At 37.3% G+C, this 22,368-nt stretch overlaps 1 protein-coding gene across 1 annotated transcript in view; it reads right to left on the bottom strand.

The window, feature by feature from the left end:
* Positions 1 to 22,124, bottom strand: part of usp53b (ubiquitin specific peptidase 53b) — a 28,873-nt gene extending 6,749 nt beyond the window's left edge. The window contains exons 1-15 of the mRNA XM_008411514.2: positions 21,887 to 22,124; positions 15,689 to 15,874; positions 15,249 to 15,409; positions 14,312 to 14,404; positions 14,056 to 14,190; positions 13,731 to 13,844; positions 13,489 to 13,571; positions 11,555 to 11,660; positions 9,659 to 9,805; positions 9,265 to 9,414; positions 8,993 to 9,161; positions 4,055 to 4,177; positions 3,227 to 3,950; positions 2,565 to 2,626; positions 932 to 1,007 (exon numbers count right to left, since the gene is read on the bottom strand). Coding sequence (XP_008409736.1) covers positions 932 to 1,007; positions 2,565 to 2,626; positions 3,227 to 3,950; positions 4,055 to 4,177; positions 8,993 to 9,161; positions 9,265 to 9,414; positions 9,659 to 9,805; positions 11,555 to 11,660; positions 13,489 to 13,571; positions 13,731 to 13,844; positions 14,056 to 14,190; positions 14,312 to 14,404; positions 15,249 to 15,409; positions 15,689 to 15,728 — 2,183 coding nt within the window. The 5' untranslated portion in view covers positions 15,729 to 15,874; positions 21,887 to 22,124. The remainder of the gene's footprint in view (positions 1 to 931; positions 1,008 to 2,564; positions 2,627 to 3,226; positions 3,951 to 4,054; positions 4,178 to 8,992; positions 9,162 to 9,264; positions 9,415 to 9,658; positions 9,806 to 11,554; positions 11,661 to 13,488; positions 13,572 to 13,730; positions 13,845 to 14,055; positions 14,191 to 14,311; positions 14,405 to 15,248; positions 15,410 to 15,688; positions 15,875 to 21,886) is intronic.
* Positions 22,125 to 22,368: the final 244 nt, after the last annotated feature.

Below are 22,368 nucleotides of genomic sequence, written 5' to 3'. Positions count from 1 at the left end.
TATGTATTTGTGGGATTTTAAATAACATTCCATCACAAAGCCCTTCATTACTGTGAAGTAAAAGAGAAATTAGCAAAAGTTTTGACCAAATAAAAATCTAAAATGCATTTCTATTTTGCCACTGTTCAGTGATTACTGTTGTTGCAGGTAAAGCAGTAAGTATTTTGCAATTATTCTGCGTATTTACACACTGAAACCTGCTCATTATTCTTGGCAAAATATCTCAAGCTTACCCATTGTTTAACTCAATGATGTTAGAAAGCTTTCCTCAGCCTATAATTATTGTTTTATTCAGTACTTCCACTATTTAACATGAATACTCCTGTGATTCCCTTACAATTATTGAGAGCAGTTTTAATTAGTCTGTGTATTTCAGCATGGGGGGGGGAGGGTAACAAATCTTCTCTTAATCATCTCACCACAATATATTTGTTAGTATTTCTGTTAACAAGAGTTCAAAGGCTTTTTACAGTAACATAAATGGGAATATTGACTGTCCATTTTCTGATCAACATAAATTTGACCTGTTTCAATAGCCTTCTGGTTGCAGGTCAGTTTAAAAAGGCCACAGTGAGATGATATTCCATAATTATAACACAATTAATTATGGGAATTTTTAAGGTTATGATGATCCTTAGCTATTCTTTCCACTTAATCTTAAAAGTTTTTTTTTCTGTAGGTTTTTCAGTGTGTTTTGACACAACTGCAATAACATATTTATTTATTTTATGGCTTTTTTTAACCATCATTACCAGCACTGACGATATGAACAGTGAGTGCTGTAAATAAAGGCTTGTGAAGATCTAATGGAAGAGTCCACAGTTGGATTTAACTGTGCCGGCACGAGTGAAAGTCAGTCAACATTCAGAAATATACTATAATTACCAACACATTTTTTAAAAATAAAAACCTATCATTCTAAGAATGCTACCTTGAACTTGGACTGCACTTTAGTTGAGAAAGTAAAACTTGATCGTGGTTCCCCTGAGGTTTAGTTGGATGTTTACCTAAAAAAAGAGAGAAAAAAGGAAAAAGAAAGGAATGAAAATGTACAAGAAAAAAACATAACTGTGATTAAAATCCTCTTTCCAAGGGGTTTGTTCCATCAGAGGTACATTCTGTTCATGATCACAAGGACATGAATGAAAATGAGGATTAGTCACTGGAATGAATCTAATTTTTCTCTGAATTTTTCTCTGAATATGCAGAATTCTGAGAATAAACTCAGAGCCCCCATAAGATAGAAGTGCGACCTTTGGTCTAACATATCAAAAATATTGCAGTTTAAACATTTGAGCCTGATCCGCTTACGTAACTGTAAGATAGGCGCGCACACAGTAAATGCTGTATTCTTTATGTCCACTAGGTGGCAGCAGGCCATTCTAAGACACAATGTTCTGACCTGTCAACAGCAAGAGACACCCTGATGCTGACTTACTGCATTTTGAAAGCACATTTTCTTAAACATATATTTGTTTTCAACTTAACCCGTTAGAGGTTGACTCAAATACTGGGCATTGCTTTTGCATAACCTCTTAACGCGTAAAGTCTTGATTCATTGAGATAGAGCAGGACGGTACGTGCAACAGAATGCTATTTATGACAATGTCAGCGACCGTGTCCAGCTGCGCCATCTCAGCTTTGTGGGATTATCATCAGATTAATGCCAGTGCCGGGCAGGCAGGGGCCGGAGGTTAAATAACAAGTTCAGGCACAGAAATCAACCCAGATGTTCGGCGATCTTCTGTTACACAAACACAGTCAGGACTGAGTGCAGATCGCACTAAAACTTACAAGATTTAACAAAACAGGAGCGATAATAAACATCACAGAAAGCAAATCCTGCCTGTACACACCAGACTAAATGAACGAACGTGTTTGTTTCTTTGCTTTAAATCTTTTCCGCGAGGTTCCGCGGATGAGAAAAGGAACTCACCCTTTCCTGCCAAACATTTGCTGCTCTGCTCTACTTTAAATCAGGAGGTCTGTTTTACATCTTAAGTTGGTGGCATATTTTATTAGTTGGCTTCCTTTTTCAGCAATTTACTTTTGGCTCAAATTGATGTCTCTTAAATCTGACTAGTTACCAGAGGAAAAGCTGTTTGGCTTCTGTGAATGGACCGTAAAAAAAAAAGAACGAAAACCTGCCACAGAAAAAAAAAAAGAGTTAAACAAGCAAATGAATGAGTAATTAATAGAACCAATGAAGAATAAAACATGCAGGACAAACTTCTTTAAACAGTTTGGAAAAGTTACTTAAGACAATAATTTTGCTCTTTAATAATACCAACTAGTGTTGGAATTGTGGTGCTGGAAAACCTGATTAGTCACTTGTACTATGAGGAACTTTGAGGTGCAATCAGGTAGCTGACATACAGCACAAAATAGTCACCAGAGGGGTAGAAAATGGAAGGAGGTTGTGGCAAAGTGATCAGCAGGATTTGATCCAGACCTGCTTCATTCTGATGCTTTTCGTTGTGGTTTTCCGTACTGCGTTTATAATCAGCTGGGGCTCTTTACTCAGCTCCAAACCCTTTTGAAGCAAAATAAACCGTCGGGCTTACCGTTGTGGGAAAGAGATGATGTCATGCTTGACTTTGCATTGGCTTCCCTTTGATGCAGCTGACTGAAAAATAAGACGACATAAGAAAACTGAGAGCTGTCAACAATTATTCAGCACCGTTCTTTCATCACTGTGTGTGTGAATGAACACTTTTTTATATTATATTAGGATAGGTGTTAGCGTGCTTAGGTCATTACTGAAACAACAGTCTGCATGTTTTTTTCTCCAGAGGATGCAGATTCTAACTTTATCTGTGAATATAAACATTGTATTTGTTTCATAATGACATCATTTTGTTCTTATATCATATCCTTGTTCCTTGAGTAGTGTCTGAGAGCTATTGTGTAATTTGTCAAAAAATTTGAAGTGGTTCATGTAGCAACAAATGCTGCAGTGTGAGGGACCAGGGAGAACCTCCCAGGAGTCCTGCACTCGAGTTCTTGTTAAACATGAAATGTCCTGGCCAGAAAGAACTTTCTTCTTGTTCTTACCATCTCATAGACATGAAAGCATTTCTTCTTTTTCTTGTTGAGTGAGTATTACAAAAGAGAGTCTTATTACTGCAGATTTTTTACTACGTTCAGTATTGCTTTCGAATACTGAAGGCAAATCAATGTTTCTGTGAAACTAAATCCACTGCAGAGTGGCACTTTTCTTTCCTACCTTTGTAAAAGGATCTCAGGTGTTAACCTCTGATCTGGTCTGAGCCCAAACCCATCGACCCCAGGTGAGTCGGGATTGGTGGAGCCGCTGCTGAGTCGATCGCTGCTCTCGTAGCCCGACTCCGTCCTCTGAATGGTCCAGGTGTCGCTGCGCAGCAGAGTCTTGGGAACGGCCTTGAGTCGGCTTCCTCTCTGCTGGCCCGCTCTGCTCTCTGATTCCACGGAGCTGTGGCTCTCTGTCTCGTGCCGCTGCTCGTCCTCATAAATCGTCATTAAGCACTTCTGTTTGCGCTCCTCTCTAGTTTTTGCGTGTTCGCGCTCCCTGCTTGGTTCTGTGCGCGCTCTCTCCTGGGAAGAAGGCTTGCTGCACCGCGGGCTGTCCTGCTGCTGCTGCTGCTGCTGCCGTCGCTGCTCCAGTTCATTCAGCACCGTGTCTACATTCAGCACCTCCCTGATGGGTCTCCAAGTTGACTTTGACCTATTTTGGCTCCCGCTGCCTCCTTTTTCCCAGTGTTTGTGGCTGCCCTCCTGCTCATTGCGTCCTGGGGAAACGTTGACCTTTCTGACGTGTCCCCCACTCTGTGCACTGCCCGACTGTCCGTGGGGCTCCTGAGATCCTCTGCTTTGATTCGATGACTTCTCAGAGCGCAGAGAGTTCTTTATTTTCTCTACAGGAGGCCGGGGCCCATTCTCTGGGGGGGATGAAGATCTTGTGTGTGTCATGTCTGAAGAGGGTTGACAAAGGTCATTAATTGCCCGACCGTTGCTCTGATATTCAGACTGTCCGATGCTCATTGCTTGTTTAAATGTTGCCGTCCACGGAGCCTACCTTTGTGTGGTGAAGGCTCGATTCTCCGATGTCCCCTGTCCTTTTTTGATGTTTCAACTGGTCTTTGTAGATTCTCCATGAAGGGATCCTGAAATTTGTTAGGGCTGCCAAAAGGATGTTTCACTGAAGAATGCAAACAATAAGAACATAAATTTAAGTCCTACAAACAATATATTGCATTTAAAGTAAATCTGCACAACATTAGAAAATCTTGCAATGATGATAATTTTGGTAAATATTGACACAATGACATCAGTTGTGAAATATGATTTTCTTCTTCCGTCTTTCCTCGTCCGTGCTTCTGACACTCTCTGACCTTTGCAAAATGTTAATTGTGTCCAGTGTGAGCATCTGATGTTGCTCTATTTTACATTTGCATGTAAAATGCAAGTTCTTTACATGTGGAATATATTAGCCGATAATTATGACAATATCGGTTTGCTAATATTGCACACACTGATATTGTGACGGCAATACATTTGCGATTTATATAGTCCAGCCCTAAATAAATCTTTTTACTTCCGAGACACTGTGTTAACTGACTGCCAAGAAAAGCACAGGCTGTTTAAATTAAACTGGATTTGAGCCACAATTTTATTTTGACTGAAGTATTTTCCACAATTAATCACTATCAGATTTCCTGCGTGGTGTAAATAAATAGGAAACTTTATGCCAGCATCACTCACATAAATACTGGGGACAGAGCAAAGAAAGGAGAAAGGTATACATCAAATGCAGGTGCAAAATATGCAATCAGAAATATTATTTGAGTTGCAATTAATTACAATATGGCACTTAAACTGTCAAAAACAGAAACCGTTATGCCACCATGATAAATATTTTCACTTGAAACTATAGTCACTAAGAAAAAAATATTGAGCATTAATCAAGCTAGAAGTCCGATAAAGTATAAATGACATGCTTGAGTTGTTTATGGTTGTACTCAAGACTGTTGAATAAAAAGGCCAATGCACTATTTCGTTCTACTTGTCACTATAGTGCTGGATTTGAACCTCAGCAGCAGCAATTTTCAGCCTCACACTTTCTTCTTGTATTGCTCTGTGAGTGCTGGATGTTCTCAACCAATATAATATTTCAGCTACTTCTTTTTCACAACCTTCAATCTGCAATGTTTAGTCTTCCTGATGATGAACCCCTGAGGTTCACAGAACACTTATGTTTTTTACTGAAAATAATTAAAAACAATTTGACTGGTTTTATTAAACACTTGGTTACACAGTAGTGTCACTAAAACCCAGACAGGATAGTGAGTGAGATTTCAGCAAAAAAAAAAAAACAAACAAAAAAAAACATTCAAAGTACATTATCTTTATATTATGTTTGTGTTCAGTTTTTTCTATTCCCTATTATTGTTTTTGAACTATTATGTCACAGTATTTACTACTAAAGTACTAATCAAGGTCACGGACTTCTGGCTAAAGTAATCTACCGAATCAGTCATTTTTAGTTCTTGCAGCAAATCTGTAGTCCAAGTTTCTGAATGCCAAAGCTACAACTAGACGAGTTAAAATTTTCAGTTGTTGGATGTAATAACTCACACAATGTATTACACCGTCCCCAAAGATCAGTACCCCTTTGGAGTGCCAAATTAAAATATATTTTTCTTAGAAATGTACCTACATCTGTGGGGAAAAACCTCTCTGTTTGCACAAAAAGCTTCAAGGACAAGTGCTTCAGCGCCAGAATCAGGAAGGATTTGCCAAAAGACTTCATCTGATGGAGTCAGTTCCTTCTGTCCATGGAAACGACAGACACGGCAAAACGGAAACCTCAAATTGAGCTAAAATGACACACTTTATTCTAGACATGAATCTATTGTGTGCTAATATGACATCCTGGACATTGTTTTGACAGCAGCAGCATCGTGACTTCTGCTTAAGTTAGCACTAGAGTGTTAGCATTTAGCTCATGAAGGACTGAACCGCGTCGACAGTTTCAATTGTTTTTGCCATTTTTACCATCTGTTGATGACAACATTTAATCAGTTTGGGAATTAGAAGCTCCTCCTCCTTGATGTTTCAAACATTTGGGTAGTTTGACACATCTGCTATGGAACTACAAAAATGGCTGAACAGGACGGAGCGGAACGCTCTGCAGGATGTGAAAGGGCTCATTTGAATTTAAAACGACGGCAACAAAACTGAGTTGCACTCCAGAACAGGGGTAAAAGAAGGCATGTGGAGCAACAAGAAGAAATTCAGACTTAAACTTGTAAAGGAAGGATTTGAAAGCATAATCCACTTTTAGGTTCACATACTTTTGCCGGTCAGATGTAATGTGTTGACGTTTGTCTTTAATAAACTGATTAATCACAGTTTATAAAAGATAAACATTAGCAGGTGTCAAAAGTGGTGATTGTTGTCTTATAAAAAAAATTTTAAAAAACCCAACAAAATAAGGAACATAATTATGTAGTTTCAACATAAATTTTAAACTCAATTAGTTTATGATGGTAAAGTCTTATGAAAGTGTGCCACTCTTGTGAGAGAATTTGTCAGTCATGACAAATATAGAAGTAGCTCAAACAGATTTTCAGTTTTATAGCTCACACATCCCATCTCCCATCCCTTCCATCCGTCTGCAAATAGGAAACAAAACAAAGTCTTAGAAAAGAACAGATGCTGCATCATTAACTTTGATAAAACACACCTCCGCTGCCTCGGCTGCCAAGCCCGCGGTGTGTTTCCTCCGCCTGGCAAGCAGGTCACGAAGGGAAGCAGCGACAACATGAACTGCGAGCATCTGCCTTCAGATGAGCGTGTTACATCTAACAGCTGCTGTCTTTCACTTTCACATCTCACCTCCTCCTAATTAAATCATTTTCTCTGACGCCGTTTACAGCTGCATCTATTTTTACTCAGCCAATATTGCAACTTTCAAAAGGCCCTTGATCAGAGTGTCAAAAAAAAAAAAAAAAAAAAAACACATCACACGATGATAATTTGAGAACAGATGAGCGAAATTGTACCTAAAGCTTCTGTCAAGGATGTAAGAAGAAAAACTACGTGTGTTACTGTTACATGCTAAAGAAGCACTGATAGAAATTCCCATCTGATTATGTAGCCTGACGCCGATATTTAGGAGGATCCCTAGAAAAGTCATTTTGGACTCAGATCTACTTTTCTATGCCTAACAACTGCCAAGTAATTAACTAATGCACACATGCATCATTGTTCCTTACTTACTGCAGAGCCCCAATTATGCAAGAATTCCAGTATGAGCCAGTCAGACCAATTTCCTCATTTGTAATAATGGACAAAAGAGCAAATTAAAGAAACAAAGCAATGTAAACTTTAGCAGAATGCGATCAATTTAAGAAAACGAATTGTGATTTACAGCATACAGAGAGCTAGACAATGTTTTTATTTCCTGTGAAAAACCCACAATCAGTTACTGACTCACCCTGACTGTCACCAAAGTAAGAATCCTTCCCCATGCCAAAATATCCGGGCAACACATAAAAGCGAAGCAATCCAAGCGAGAACACCCCCCACCACCTCCTAAAAAAATAAGCAAGATGATAAATAATGGAGGCAAATGTTTGAAACATCAAGGGGAGGAGTAAGAGCAGCGACGCGTTTGGCCACAGGAACGGGGATTAGGGGCTAGGCGTGGGTGGTAATCTGCGTGCAACAGAGACATCATCCTCATGCAAGGTCTGGGCCATCAGATATGGATAGAAAGTCTTTCTCTGGGAGCTTTACGCCACAATCCCAACCATTACTGTGGCAGAATCACTTCTGTATTTGATGCAGAATCAGTTCAAAGGAATATTTCCTCAGTGGCACTTAAATGTCTGGTTTGGTGTCAGTGTTTAAAAAAAAAAAACAAAGAGAAATTTACCTCTAGCAACTCCTGGTTCTCATTAATGATCTCTGGAAAGATCAGTGTACAGAAATACACTCTGCAGACAGAGTGCTTCATGTCATCAATTTTAGTGGTAGCTTATGTGTCAATATTAGATGGTGAAAGATTAGAATATGTTGAAAAGCAGCCAAAGCAGGGAGATCACAAGATTGTCCATGAGGGACATTATAGGCAAAGCATTTCTATGCTCTCGCACAGTAAACCTTTCATGCTCACTGATTTTAATGACTGCAGTAATATTAGTATATCATTATCATAGTAAGTTGGAAACAAAATTATTATTAAAACTTGTAATTGGGCGTTAAAACTTTTTGTTTCTTTTTTCATTAAATGCATCGTCTCTGATGTGTCATGACAGACATGAGCAGAAGGCAGTGAAAGTAAGACAGGAATATTTAAACCATCAAAGATCACCAAGGGCAACATGTACCTTAACTGAATTATACAGCTGCACAATACATGCACAGAGGAAACTACATGTGTATCTCATCTCAAGCTCTTACTAACTGCCTGCTATTAGAAATAAGTAAATGTTTAGCTAGTTATTTGTGCTCTTTCGAACATTAGCTAATTTTAATAAGCTAATGAATACATAATAAATAGAAATTGCCATCTAAAATAATATTAGACTAATTTAATCCATTTGCATTCATAATTTTAGTTACAGCAGATCCTCTCTTTTTGTTTATTATGCTACTTTTTAACTATTGTAATATTAAGAAACAATGGTAATTAGAATGTCGTATCAAGTTGATGTGTTTTTGGGATGATGGTTGAATTTACTCTAAAACCGACGAGATGCTTTAGATTGTCATAAATCCTTCTAAAACTGAAGATACCAACAATCAAGAATCTGACTCTCTTTGAATTTTTGAGTTTCTATTGACTTCACTAGATTAAAAACTATCAAAATTTGCAAATATACACAAAAAGTGTCAGGTCAAATCAGTGATGGTAAATACCTATATACCATTCAGCTATAGAAAGAACAAAAAGCATATGTTTTAAGTGTCTTTGTCAGTCATGCTAGCAAATGGAAGACTTTCTTACTGGTCAGATCTCCATTTACTTGGGCTTTGTAATGAGGGCACATAGTGGTTTGCCGTGGTGCATCTTCATTAGAAACTGGACTCCCCTCAGGATTGGTGTAAAATAAAAGAAGAGGTTGGAAATGTCCCCTGATACATTTTGAAGCAACATCCTTCCATTTGGATCCAATCTAGTAAACAAGAAAAAAAAAAACTTAGAAAAGAGAATGTATGTAATGGACTGTCATAAAAAAAAAAAAAAGATTGAAAAGGTTTAATGGCAGACATGCTAACCTCCTTTACAGTGGCATCATCAAAAAACATCCATTTTGAAGATTTGGTGTGATAGGCGAAAGCTGAGTAATGTTTGCTGGAGAAACAGATCATCCCCACCAGATGTAGCTCGCTGCGTTTGGCGCTTTCATCAGTCACTCGGTTGAAAAGCTGAAAGACGGTATATTTGATCACTCTCAGCCAGACGTTAAATCCACTGAGGCTCAAGTTTCTGTTTGTTTGTATGTAAAATGACAGATATTGATCTCTCATCCGAAAAACTGTTACATTCCCACATAATAGGATCAATGATGTTTTGCTGTTTTGTGGAACTAACATTCATATCTTGAACTCAAACTTGTTGTATTTCGTTTACAAGCACTGAATAGAGGGAGGCGGCTTTTTCAGCTCTTACCCCGCACAAGTTTAAACGTGGACCAAGAGACCTGATAACATCATCCGTGAGATCAGACTGCTCTGTGTCCCACACAAATCCAATAGTGACGATCTCCGGACAGTTCATGAGGACACGACGAATTTTGATGCTCTGACCACAGTCACTCTGCAAAACATTGGACAAGAAATGTTTTGTTATCCACAGTAATATTAATGTATCGACAGGGGAGAAAAAAAATCAGCTCATAAACACTGGATTCACAAATAGGAAGTGATTTTTTTTATTTCAAATATCGCTGAAAGCATATATTTACAGACACATTTTGAAAAGAGTCAAGGAAACAGTTAACTTTAGGTTTTTTGTCTCAGCTTTAGTGCTTTTACATTGCTAGACAGGTAAAATGCTGGGTATCTGTCTGACTATTTGTTAGCATCCACCACTCTGAGGACATCCTTTCTGTACAACAAGCACATGTAAGACAACTTTTTTTGCTTCTGGAACTATTGCAGATGACGTCACAGGATCTCACTTTAAAACATATGAATTAACCCTACAAAACACTCAAACAACCGCTTTGTCATCCGGATGTCCACTTTGATTAAGTAGTAGTCAAAAACAAAAACACAGCGGTCTATTTACTGTGAGTTTCTAAGCTGCATGCATTCTTGAATCATCAAACAATCGATCCACTGCTGACAAAAGGAGCAGTGTTGCTATTTCCTGCAGGCCAGTTTTAAGTTATGCTGCGCTGTCCAGCCTCCACCTCCAAGCAAGCACACCGTATTCCATGCAGTGTCACTCCGACAGCTCAGGATGTTGGCTTCCCCCTCAGTTGTTCATGCAGTTTCTAATCACAAGTTATCTGATTCCTTAGAAGATATTTAAAGGCAATCTCCCAGGTGAAACCCACAAATAAAAAATTGAAGGACATTATTGAAACAGTATGTAATTTATAGATTTACAACTTAATGTCTGCTCCAATGATGTGAAATCAAATGCATATTTGAAAAGCACATTTCTGCCTTTCCTATCTCGGAGGATAGAAAAGGCAGAAAAGAATAGGCACACTCATTTCATTAGAAGTGGACTGCACCTGAAGAAGATTCAGGAAGATTCGTGGGAACAGAGCAGTAAGCTTCACTAAGCTAATACGAGCTGAAAGGGAAGCAAAGGGAGGAAATTCAGATGAGAGAAAAACAAGGATAAGCCTTAACACTATTTCTATCCTTACTCTAGTTTTGCACTGTCTCCTTTCAGTCCTTGAGTTGCACTAAGGTGGAAAACACTGACAGTACTCTGCACCACTGGAAGAATCATCTCTGTGTTTGCCTTATGTTACCACGAAACTGTGAAACCGATAATCTAACTATTAATGTTTAGCTTTCATTAATGTTTTAATTCAGCTGGATGTCTGACGCAACATCTAAAAATGCAAACATATGGAGCGACCTCACATTAAAGCATGCAATAAGTTGGAATCTCTGATCTGAGGAGACTAATTAGTCAGATTAAAAGTACGTTTTCGAAATAACCTTTCAGCAAGTCTTTAAAATACTTTTCATTAAGTCCAGATTTCTCCATAAAATGTTTTTTTTTATTGATCTGATGTAACATTCTAATTTTAAATGCAGTGTCTTCATTAGCTGTAAGCAAAAAAGAAGGAAGAAATTAATGTGTTTCATTTAGAGATTCGAGTTACTGAAATAAATAAATTTTTTAATAAGATCATAAATTATTGAAGAGGTCTGTATAATATGAGCTTGACGAAAAAAATGTCTAATACCTGCTCAAGAGTTGTAATCTTCAAAAATACTTTTCATCAGACAAACCAGTCTCGTCTGAACATATTCTAATTTAATAAATATGACGGTAAAGATATTTTCTCAAAAAGGCAAAACAAAAAACATAACATACAGGGCAACTTCGGAGGTCACCGGTGCTGTTTGCCGCCTGCAGCAGTTCCCCAAACATGTCTGACCTGAGACGCTCGTTCTTCCCCAGTGTCCGGTCAACCTGTTGACTGAGCACAGAGACAGACAGCATGTCTATAGATTATAGTCTGTTTGCAGCTAATTCTATATTCTATATTTATATATTTTTTTATAATTTATATATAGGCTGTAAAAACAGTTGGAAAAGGTTCAAATAAACTCACATTCTATAAATAAACATGCTAAAAAAGATTGCAACCACACATTTAGTATGAAAAAACTATAGTTTTCTTAAACTACAAAATACTGTTATGACAGCTGAAAAGAATTTTGGTGGGATAAAATAGAAAATGTCATAGAAGCCGGAGTTTAAAATATAAAGTAACACAGTGCTGCTGAGCACTGCTGGTTAGTTGGTTGTGATAAGGAGCCTGCCTTTTTCCCCTGATAAACTTGGAAGTAGGCCTGTCACGATAAACGATAAATCAATTAATCGCACGATAAATTAAACCTATCGACCTCATTTTAATTATCGGCTTTATCGTCTCTTCCTGCCTTTTTATTTTCTTTCTGTTGATGACACTGAATGAAAAAAGGCTCACCTCTGGTGCTCTCCCCTGACCCTCCGTTCTTCATTTCCTAAGTGTAATGTCAAGCGCACACTACACGAGTTGTGGGCTGATTGTCGGCCCATTTTCAAAACCTGAGAGACACATTAGACGACAGAAATCCTAGGTATAACGGTTCGATCGTGCCGTGTGGTGTCCAGCCACATGGACACAAAATAATGGAGTCCAGTTAACTAATTTTAAAATCAGGCATTAATCAATGCTTTACTAGAATCTACCTGTCACGTTAAGAACAGCTGAAAACGTACCGGGTTTATCAACTGCGGTAGCAATTTGGCTCCAACTCCTCCCCTTGTCATTTCTATATTCTTTGCACGAAATGTTGAATAAATATTAATTTTGTTTCTACATATTATCTCCAATGTCCGCTGGATTTTGGGTTGCGCCGTGTCAGCTGTTTGGGATTCCCCTCCGTAATTTCCCCTTAGAAAGCGCGGAGGAGAATCCGCGCTTTCTGATTGTCACATTCAACAGGCTGCGTTAACGCTCCCAGTCAGGGAAAACCCCTGATTTAGATCAGAGCGACCGCGACAATCTACCGTAACACACCACACACTGCAGGATGATCGGTTACAAAATCACCAGCGACAATTTTAGATCAGCCAACGTTCTAAGATTGTCATAAGGGGAAAATAGGGGCAAAAAATCGTGTAATGTGAACTACTGCATTAGGTAGTCGGATGCATCCGACTACCTAATGCAGTAGTTATTCTCCATTTCTTCTCCATTTAAATCTAGTGATTACTGAAGGCTAATATAGTATACAGACTTCATAATCTGCACTCTTTTGATTGAATGCAGTATTTATTTCCACTTTGGCTTTATGTTGTTTAGTTTTTATTCAAGGACGTTTTTTGTTAATGGAGACTGAGAATCTATTTTATTTTTGTTTTTGGTTGTTTTGTTTATTTAGTTTATCAGTTCCAGTGTTATGTGTTCTTTTGAAAATAAAGTGCATCTATCTATGGCAGGAAATTGCATGCATTATTATGTTATTTCTATTAAATCAGTGTTAAAAGGTCTTTAAACAATATTATCGCTTATTGCAATAATTTTTTAGACAATTAATCGGTCAGCAAAATTTGTTATCGTGACAGGCCTACTTAATGTAGTAATAATATACATATTAATTAGATATTATTAAACATTTGATAACATTTTTTGTGTCAAAAAGTAACAACGACCCCGTAGAGTTTCACGATTTAAAAATGAAATCTCTTAATCAACCTTTCTTTGCTTTCTAATGGCTAAAACATGAAAATGTATGAACATGTGTTACTGTACTCACCATAAAGCCGTGGTCGATACATAATGAACAAACTCTGTGAACGGGTGTGGATCTGAAGATGCACCACAACAACGGCACACAAACTGTGAAGCAAAGCATGTCGCTATTTTAAATTACATAAAATATTTAGAGACTAACTTTACATTTAGTAACAATATCCGTATTTTGTACACAGTATTTGGTTCACTCAAAGCAGAATTCAGTACAACACAGGAGTTCATGTTGTTACTGACTTTACTTACCTGTTCGTAAAGCATCATAGCGAATTTTTGATGGGTGATGCAGGATTTGGATGAGCACGCATCGGTTGGTGTGTCTGAAACTATGTGCAAGTGAATTCGCTCCAGGATGTTCTCCTGTTTGTGCGAAACAGGAGCAGATTAAAAAGATACCAGTCAAATTTCTGCAACACAAATCCAATACACAAGGTAAAAAATAAAACTAAACAATTATTTTTGTCTCTTACGCCCAACATTTAGATATAAAGTGAAATACCAAAGAGAATTTCAGTATTTTATGAAACACAAATAGGGAGAAAGGTCCTTGAAATATTATTTTGAACCATACAAAGCACTCAGCAGCGTCGTCCATCAGCCCGAGTTGGAAGCGCTGCTCGTTCTTAAAGGTTTCAGCGAGGGCGTTTCGCAGGCTGTCGGAGGGCAGGACTCGCTCTCTGCTCTGCTGGAACTGATTGAATATACTCTGAAAGAGTTTTTTTTTTGTGAGAAATATTTATGCATCTGAGATAAATAAAAAAATAATAAATGTAAAAACCCTTAGTTAACTCAAAGTTTTTCTATCTCGATTTTGTAAGTAACCTTACCTTTAATGCACAGAAAATACAGGCATCACCGAGACAAAAGTGGCCAGAAAGCTGCCTCAAGCTCCTCCTGAAGATGTCCAGCTGCCAAAGCACCTGCGGAGGTTCAAAATTAGATTGATGATGGAAAATAAAAAATATTTCATTAAAAAATCTGAAAGCACTGCTACAATACAGATTAGTCACACAATTTTCTGACTGGAAGTTGGGTTTGTTAATTGACTATTTCTAGAAATTGCCAAGGAATTGCTTGGAATGGTCCTGACCATAACTCCACTGCACATTTGCGGGCTCTAATTGACCAACACAACCACATTGACGGATAAAGGAATATGATGCCATCATATTCCTTTATCCGTGCTTAGATATTGCTAGCAATAATTTTTTTTCTTATGTTCTATTCTTTGTCCATTTGGATTTAAATTCCTGACATCAGTGTTTTTCCTTTCCGCTTGGTTTGTATTTTTTTTTATTATTATTCTTAGTTCGGCTCCTTAAAAAATCTGTTGCTTTGAACCCAACCTCTTGCAGGCATTACAAACTGTGACTTCAGTGATTTCTGAACTGCTATTCATAGGTTCATTTGATAGAGTTAACTATATTTGTCTCTAGCTGACTGCTTGGCAACCCCGGCTGCTGAAGCCGAAGCTGAGCTGATTCTAGACACTGGCCAATCGATTGGTGTGTCTCAGCTTTTTGTGTAGCGAACAAAGCCTGTGAGTTAAGCCAAACCCACACAACTCTAACACAAAACACAGCAGCTCACTCAGCTGCTAGCGATTTTTAGGCCAATTACCTCTGAATTGCTGGTGTGTGCGGAATTCAGCAGCAAGTCAGACTCATCGTTAAAGCAATATAAAAAAAATAAAAAAAATAGTGCTAAACTCAATCCACGTGGGAGTTTAAAAAAAATAAATAAATCATGAATGCTGATTCTCACCTGAACAGCGCTGTTGAGGAAGCAGCTGTTCTGGCCGGGCTCGTTCAGCAGACCTTTAGTTAGCGCGAGGGACACCATGCTCCCAGGTTGGTAGGACTTCTTCAGGCCTCCTCCGGTTTTTTTGAACTTCTTCACCCATGCCATGGAGTTAGAACCTGCAGCTGAAGAAAAACTCTGCTTGCATCCTTTGTAGTGAGGTACAAAGAAACACTTTGTACTGTATCCAACAGCGTTTTCATCCTGGAAGGATGACACCCGCTGATTGTGCACGCATTCTGTAAAGCAAGGGCTTTCATTGCTGTGACATGAACAGAGAATTGATTCGTGACATGACAGGGGCCTTAGACGATTAATCCGGTTCATCTTCAACACAGTTCATTATGTCAGTAACATGAATCACCAGTCTGGTGGTCTGTGTGAGAGGAATCCCTGCCACCAACCTTCTCCAGAGTTGGCAGGAGACTTGCTGCAGCCGGACATGCTGGAACATGGGAGCTGGTCGTTGGGTGTGGCCACTGACTCCGTCCATTTCACCCCCACGCGCCTCCACGGCGGTTCGTGGAAAGCATATCCAGGATCAGCCACAGGGCAGGCTAAGACACGTACTACTGGGCATTGAACAGCAGCTGGAGGAGGAGAGGAAGAGCTGGGCTGCATTTAAACGATTTTTAAACCCTAAGACAGCCATACATTTGGGAAGAAAATGCATAATGGGTTTATAAAAATCATGCACTAATAATTTCTTATCTTCATTCACAGACAATGCACGGCTCTTGCTCAGAACTCTGTTTTCAAACTTTAAAGACATGCAAGTCTGCTCACAAATCGGCTCTGGTTCCTTTTAGCAACATCTGTTTGTGCTCACATTCAATGACTTGTTCAGCATTTGTCTGCTACTGTTTGAGTCATGCAGCTTGCTCTTAAACTTCCTCTTTTAGGATAAAAACTGCATTCTGATATCTGAACACCTTTAAAGCATATTATTTTATCAACTGCGTTCTTTGAGGATGATGCTTTACATCTGAGGATGTAAAGTGTGCCCTAAATTGGAAAATGTATGTACTTTCTTTATTTTTGTATTATTTTTGTTTTTAAAAAAGTATTATATTTTCTTCAAATCTTGCATTGCTTTGCTTGAGAGATTGTTTTAGGGTAAGATTGTTGTTTCACACAGGAATATCATTGTTGACGCCCCGAGACTAGATTTACCCTAAATTAAGATGCTAAGAGTGTAATATTTTGCATGATATTAACTGCTTGTAAGACTTTAAATTAACCTCAAATGGATGGTCCATTCTTATTTAGAAGTTGAAATTGCCATGCTTCTAGTTGTGGAGCTGAACAGAGCAGTGGGAATTTCAAGTGGGAAAGTCTGAGGTTTCTCACCAACTCCCAATCTCAAAATCCAAGATGGCCACACTGCATATAAAATGCAGTTTAATTGTTCTCCTAACAATTTGTATTTCACTCAGTCTTTCATATTCACAGTAGTGTTTAACCATCTTTAGTTAAAGGTGTGGCCAACATTTGGATATTTGCAGATAAATACACTATTATTAGCTCACATTGCTAACAGTCAGAAACTTGGTCAGTAGTTAATAATAAACTAGTAAATCCCTCTGAATTTCGAACTTGGGATCGGAGCACAGTTAAGTTGGGTTTGATGTCATTCCTTAATTGAAATTGTGACTTCAGAAACAAAATACAACGCAGTTTAAGTAGCCATTTGCATACATTTCTTTTTGATTGCTTCATTTCATACTAGACATTCTTGAAATATGCTTTTCTCAGCCTCTCTTAAGAATTTTTTTTGATAAAGGAAAAATCAATGTCCTTGGGCAACTTATCTTATTCTCCACCAAACCTCATTGTTTCTATATCACTTTGTGTTTATCTTACAGATATTTGATACAAAATAATCTCTGGTATTCAGAGTACCACTAGAGGCAGCCTCTAGTGGTACTTGTGCCACACAAAAAACAACTGGGATATTTATTAACCCAAATTCCTGGTTCATGCTGTTGGGACTGTGTTGGATTAGTAGAAAAAGCTACAAGAATTAACCAGAGACCTCCATTGTGAAAAATGCAACAACTTGATTCAACAGAATCAAATAATAAACACAAATATGACAAAATAATATTGTATAATAATCTTGAAGTCAGTGTATTATTCTTAGGACATTAGTTCACAGTGAAGAACAAGGTTATTCATATAAAATTACATTGGCCTTTAACATGCAACAGTAAACTTCACTTGTATACCAGATTTTAGTAAACAATGTATCATAATTAATATTTTTACTAACTTTCTCCACCTAAAGTTTAACTTTTTTCCTACATGTTTCAAATATTCATCCTTAAGCTAATTCATATTTAAACCACTTTTGTATTTTTTTATTTTGGACTTCACATCTGTAGTCAATTAACGTGGGTCTAGTAAAGAGGAAAAATAATTCAAATGCTTTATATATTTTCTGAGATGCTAATTTGTATCTTTTACCAGAAGCCACAGTCTACAGAGATGCTACACATGTTTAAAACAATATACCCATACAGAAAGGTATCAGTCAGGAGAAGAATTCAACAAAATTTAACATCCCAGGTGAAAAAAGTATACTTTAGAATACTAAATTTTAACATACTTTAGTATACTTTTATCGATGTACTTAAACTGTACTACTTTGGAACAACTAATTTTGTGCTTAGTATACTTTAGTAGTATTTAAATAGTATTAAATTACAACAAATAGTATATTTTAGTACGCCAGCTGGAGATAGGCACCAGCAACCCTCCCGACCCCATTGAGGGACAAGGGTGAAAGAAAATGGATGGATGGATGGAGTATATTTTAGTATACTATATGTACTTTTTTGGAACAACTTCAAGTGTACTTAAAGTATATTTTTTAAATATATTTCAGAGCTTTATTATTATATTTTGATATAATTATATTTTGAGTATAATTCTCTCAGAATTATATTAAAAATATATATTTAATATAGGCTACTTCAAATATATTTTAAATATACTATTGATATATTAGTAATGTATTTAAATTAGTTAATTTTTATTTTTGATTTCCTGCTATTGATAATAAACTACAATTTTAATTACTCATGAAAGTCCTAATATTCCTATGTACCTATTTTGTACATGACATGCATAACTACACTACAGTGCTTACATTGTTTTAGGCTACAATTACATGGAAAGATTAATTACACAAGATGCCCAAGGTAATTCGAATATTTTGTTTTATTACCGACATTTTAAAATTGTCCAATTTTACTCACAACTTTATGAACTTTACATAAATGATCACTTTACACATCAAAAGTGAACACATGAACATGAAAATTAAAGTGTGACAATAAAACATAAAAGTGAGGATCAATGACAGAACATTCCCGTTGACTGCACCTTACAGGAACCTACAACAAAGAACAATGGAGCAATTAAACAGAGAAAGTATTTGTATTTAAAGAGAACAATGACAAATAAAAAAATAATACTTACAATTTTAAGACATTGTGGACTTGCCATGTATGTGACATCATAAGAACTATGATGATTGGGACCGGATGCCTGGGGTGGAAAAACATTTCTGGGTGTCTTCTTTGCCTGTTTATGTTAGAAGTAGAAAAAAAATAGTCAGCAATATCATAGAATCAGTTGATGTTGGCATCAACTATGAAGCTGTTTTAAGTGTGGACTTAAGGAGACAAACTACCTTAAAATCTTTCAATCCATGATCTGAACACACTGATCCTTGCAGGGTGGTGAGGGGGCTGGTGGTGCCCATCTTCAGCAGCCATCAGATGAGAGGCAGGGTTCACCCTGGACAGGTCACCAGGGCCCTGAAAGTTAACAACAAATAAAAAAAAAGAAAGATAAATGTTAGATTAACAAGAAGAGAAAAATTATTTCCAGTTACCTTTAAATCAAATCATGTTTATTAAGCACTTAGTGTTGGTAACACACCAGTTTTTGTTGTTGAAAATGTAGCTATCTCCTCATTGAACAAACAAACTTACGTCATGAAAACGATGTGGAGGTTCATCCTCAGAGCTGGTTGGTGATCTGGTGGAGTCAGAGCTTCTTCTGAGACAGAAAGTCTTTAGGTTTCCTAACATCCGATTTCTCTGGCTTTTTCTTTCATCTTCATTTGCTTAGTTAGACTGCAAACATATGTTGAAGATAAAGTCATTGATGAACGAGTTAGAACAACAATCTCACAATATCAAAGTCTCTCTGTCTTATGGAGCTTAATTAAAACCAGGTTAGTTTATGAATTAAAGTATAAGTCGCAACAAACAGCCTCCATGCAGTTATAACATGAAGCTGAATGATTGCTATAGTAATAATCATACAAGTCACAATACAATTGATAAAATAATTATTTAAGAAACCAATGTAAGTTATATATCTTTACTGCACTGTTTATAATTAAATGAAGGTAATTAATAAGCAAACTTACCACCAGCTAGCAGCACTTAGCAGCCTTCGTCCCCCCGGGCTCCTTTTGTGACACACATTTCATTTCCTTCAGTTGTTGTCCCGTTGTGTTGTTGTCTAACTCGAACTAGGACGTCACTAGCTTGAATTTACCAAAATTAGTAACTATTATCAAGGCCCTCTCTACTTTTAAGGCATTGTGCGAGCAAAAATGGCGAATTTGAACAGCGTCTGTTATCTTCCATGCGTCAAGTTTTTTCTTCTCTTTGTGGCGTTTTTTAAATAAATGAAAATGTGCAATACCGCCGCTATCTGGTCTGGGGTATGAACTGGAGCTAATGCCGTTGATAATAAGGTTTTACATCACACATCTGAAAATTGATTGGGTACTTTCTTAAAAATTACATCATGATTATCCTTTTTTTATTGTATGCAATTTTAATAAATAGTAAAAGATTATTAAGGCACTTAAAAATTCATACATATTTATTTATATTTTGTTCACTTAAAGTATATTTTTATTTAATATATTAAAAGTGTACTTTGGCACAATTATGTTTAAGTGTGTTTAAAGTACTAATTTCGAAATTGGTACAAGTGTATTTTTAGTATACTTCAGATATACTTATACGTAGTACACTTAATAATTAGTATACTTAAAGTGTACTTTCACAAATTTAAGTATGATTGAAGTATACTAAAGTAGCCTATACTTTTTTTCACCTGGGATGTTATGTATTTACAATGGTTAAGTGAATTTACAATGGTTAAGTGAAGATAGTAATCAGTAACTGGAGAAACCATGCTAAGTAACATGTCATGGTCTTAAGAATAAAAGCTGGATCTGGTTTGTGAGCATCAGTGAGTCCAAGAATGCATTCAAATGAGCAAAAGATCGGCTTCAGTTGAAAAGGATACAAAATGTTAGAAATAGAAGCCACCTAAAGAGGATTGGGTATAAGAGATGTCCTCACAAACTGATAGGAGGAAAGGTGGGTGGGTGGGATGCTGATAAAGTCCAACTGAAGAACACTGAATATTGTTTCAAATGGTGGTTTAACAAAACTACCATTTGACAACCTTAGTCTAAGGTTGTTGCAGTAAAAATAAGGCATTGAAAACTAACGCAAAAAGGACATTGCAGCATTTTAATTCCTCTCCCCAACATGTTTGTTTTTCTGTCAAATTGTGTAATATTTATGTCACAGTTGTCTTGCCATTTTATTTTTGTACTATTGTTTTAGTTGTATTATTTCTGAAATTCAATCAACTTTGGAACTTAACCAAAGATGCTCTGACCTGAGGAGGACAAAAAACAAATATTTTATGTGGTTTTATGAGTTTTGTTTTTTTTATTTTAATAGTAGATACTTTTTTTGGGGGGGGGGGGATTTCTATCTTAGGTGTGTTTTTTTCCTAATCATTTTAAATAAAGAAATAAGCCAAAAATAAAATATTTTTATTTAACTTTTTCTAGTAATGCATGTTAATGGATTTTTCCCCCCCATCTCACTCTCAGTACTACAATTAAAGATAATTGACTTTAACACATTGGGGTGGTTAAAAATAACTATATGAGACTTATAATCTGTGTTGAATTGATACTTACTTTACCCAGGACTAGATTGGTTTTAACTCAACAGTTTTTATAGTGCATGGTTAAAATAAATTGCTGGATTAATAATAGAAAGTTACTTGGCAAACTTCAAATTACATAAGTATGATCAAATATAAACATGTAGCTCAACAAAGCAGCACAAAATAAGATTAAGCTATACTGAATCTAATGTAATCAAAGCTGTTATTATTATATTTTTGTGTACCAATGTGTCCACCATAAAGTCAAATGGTTTAGTATTACTTTATGTGTTAAACACCTACCATGTGACGCTTTTAAAGGCCTGTAATGTTTCCGATAATCGAGCATCTTTGCTTTCTGGTTCAAGCAGGGGGCATGCATACTTTATTGAACGAGATTTAATGATCGGATCCTCTAATTCTCTGCTTTTTAAGCTCATAAAAGCTTCAACCAGCACGCTGCCACTGTAGGATTCTTACTCCTACTGTTAGAACAGCCCTTCTATACTCTCCAGCTCCTGCTCAGCTACACCGCCAGAAATAAATATGCCGCAACTTGCATTTCTGCCTACAGTAAGGCAACCAAACGCCGCTGCGCTCACCTCCAACAGCCGCGGTCGGGTCTCTTCCACTGAAGTCTGCAGGGCGCTCCAGCTGTCAACGCGCCAAATCCCGCGACTTTTTTCCCAGAATGCTGATAACAAACCCGGGCAGAAATCACTGCAGATGTGGGATCCGGGGCGCATGTAGCGGTACTATCCGTGCAGCATTCCCAACTCCTCCTTCCCCAGCCTCGGTGTGGTACCGACCGTGTAGGAAACAAAATTTCTCTCCCTCCTTTTTTTTTTTTTTTTTTTTTTTTTTTTCTGAAAATGCTGTACCGATGCTTGGCCTGTGCCAGAATGTCCGACGCGGATTAGTGATGTTTTGAAATTTTGAGAGGTCAAACTCCGCCCCTAGTGTAGCCTCAAGTGCACTGCCGCTCCATTGCAATCCTCAATGCCTGCATGGAAAACTGTGTGCCGGAGGAAGGTCAGACTTCCAACTTGTCATGATGGTGATGAGAGAAGACATCACATGACCG

This window comes from Poecilia reticulata, linkage group LG1 (assembly GCF_000633615.1).
Source record: "Poecilia reticulata strain Guanapo linkage group LG1, Guppy_female_1.0+MT, whole genome shotgun sequence".
Lineage (NCBI taxonomy): Eukaryota > Metazoa > Chordata > Actinopteri > Cyprinodontiformes > Poeciliidae > Poecilia > Poecilia reticulata.
Note: the sequence above shows the minus strand (reverse complement) of the source record. Positions and strands in the feature narration are given on the sequence as shown.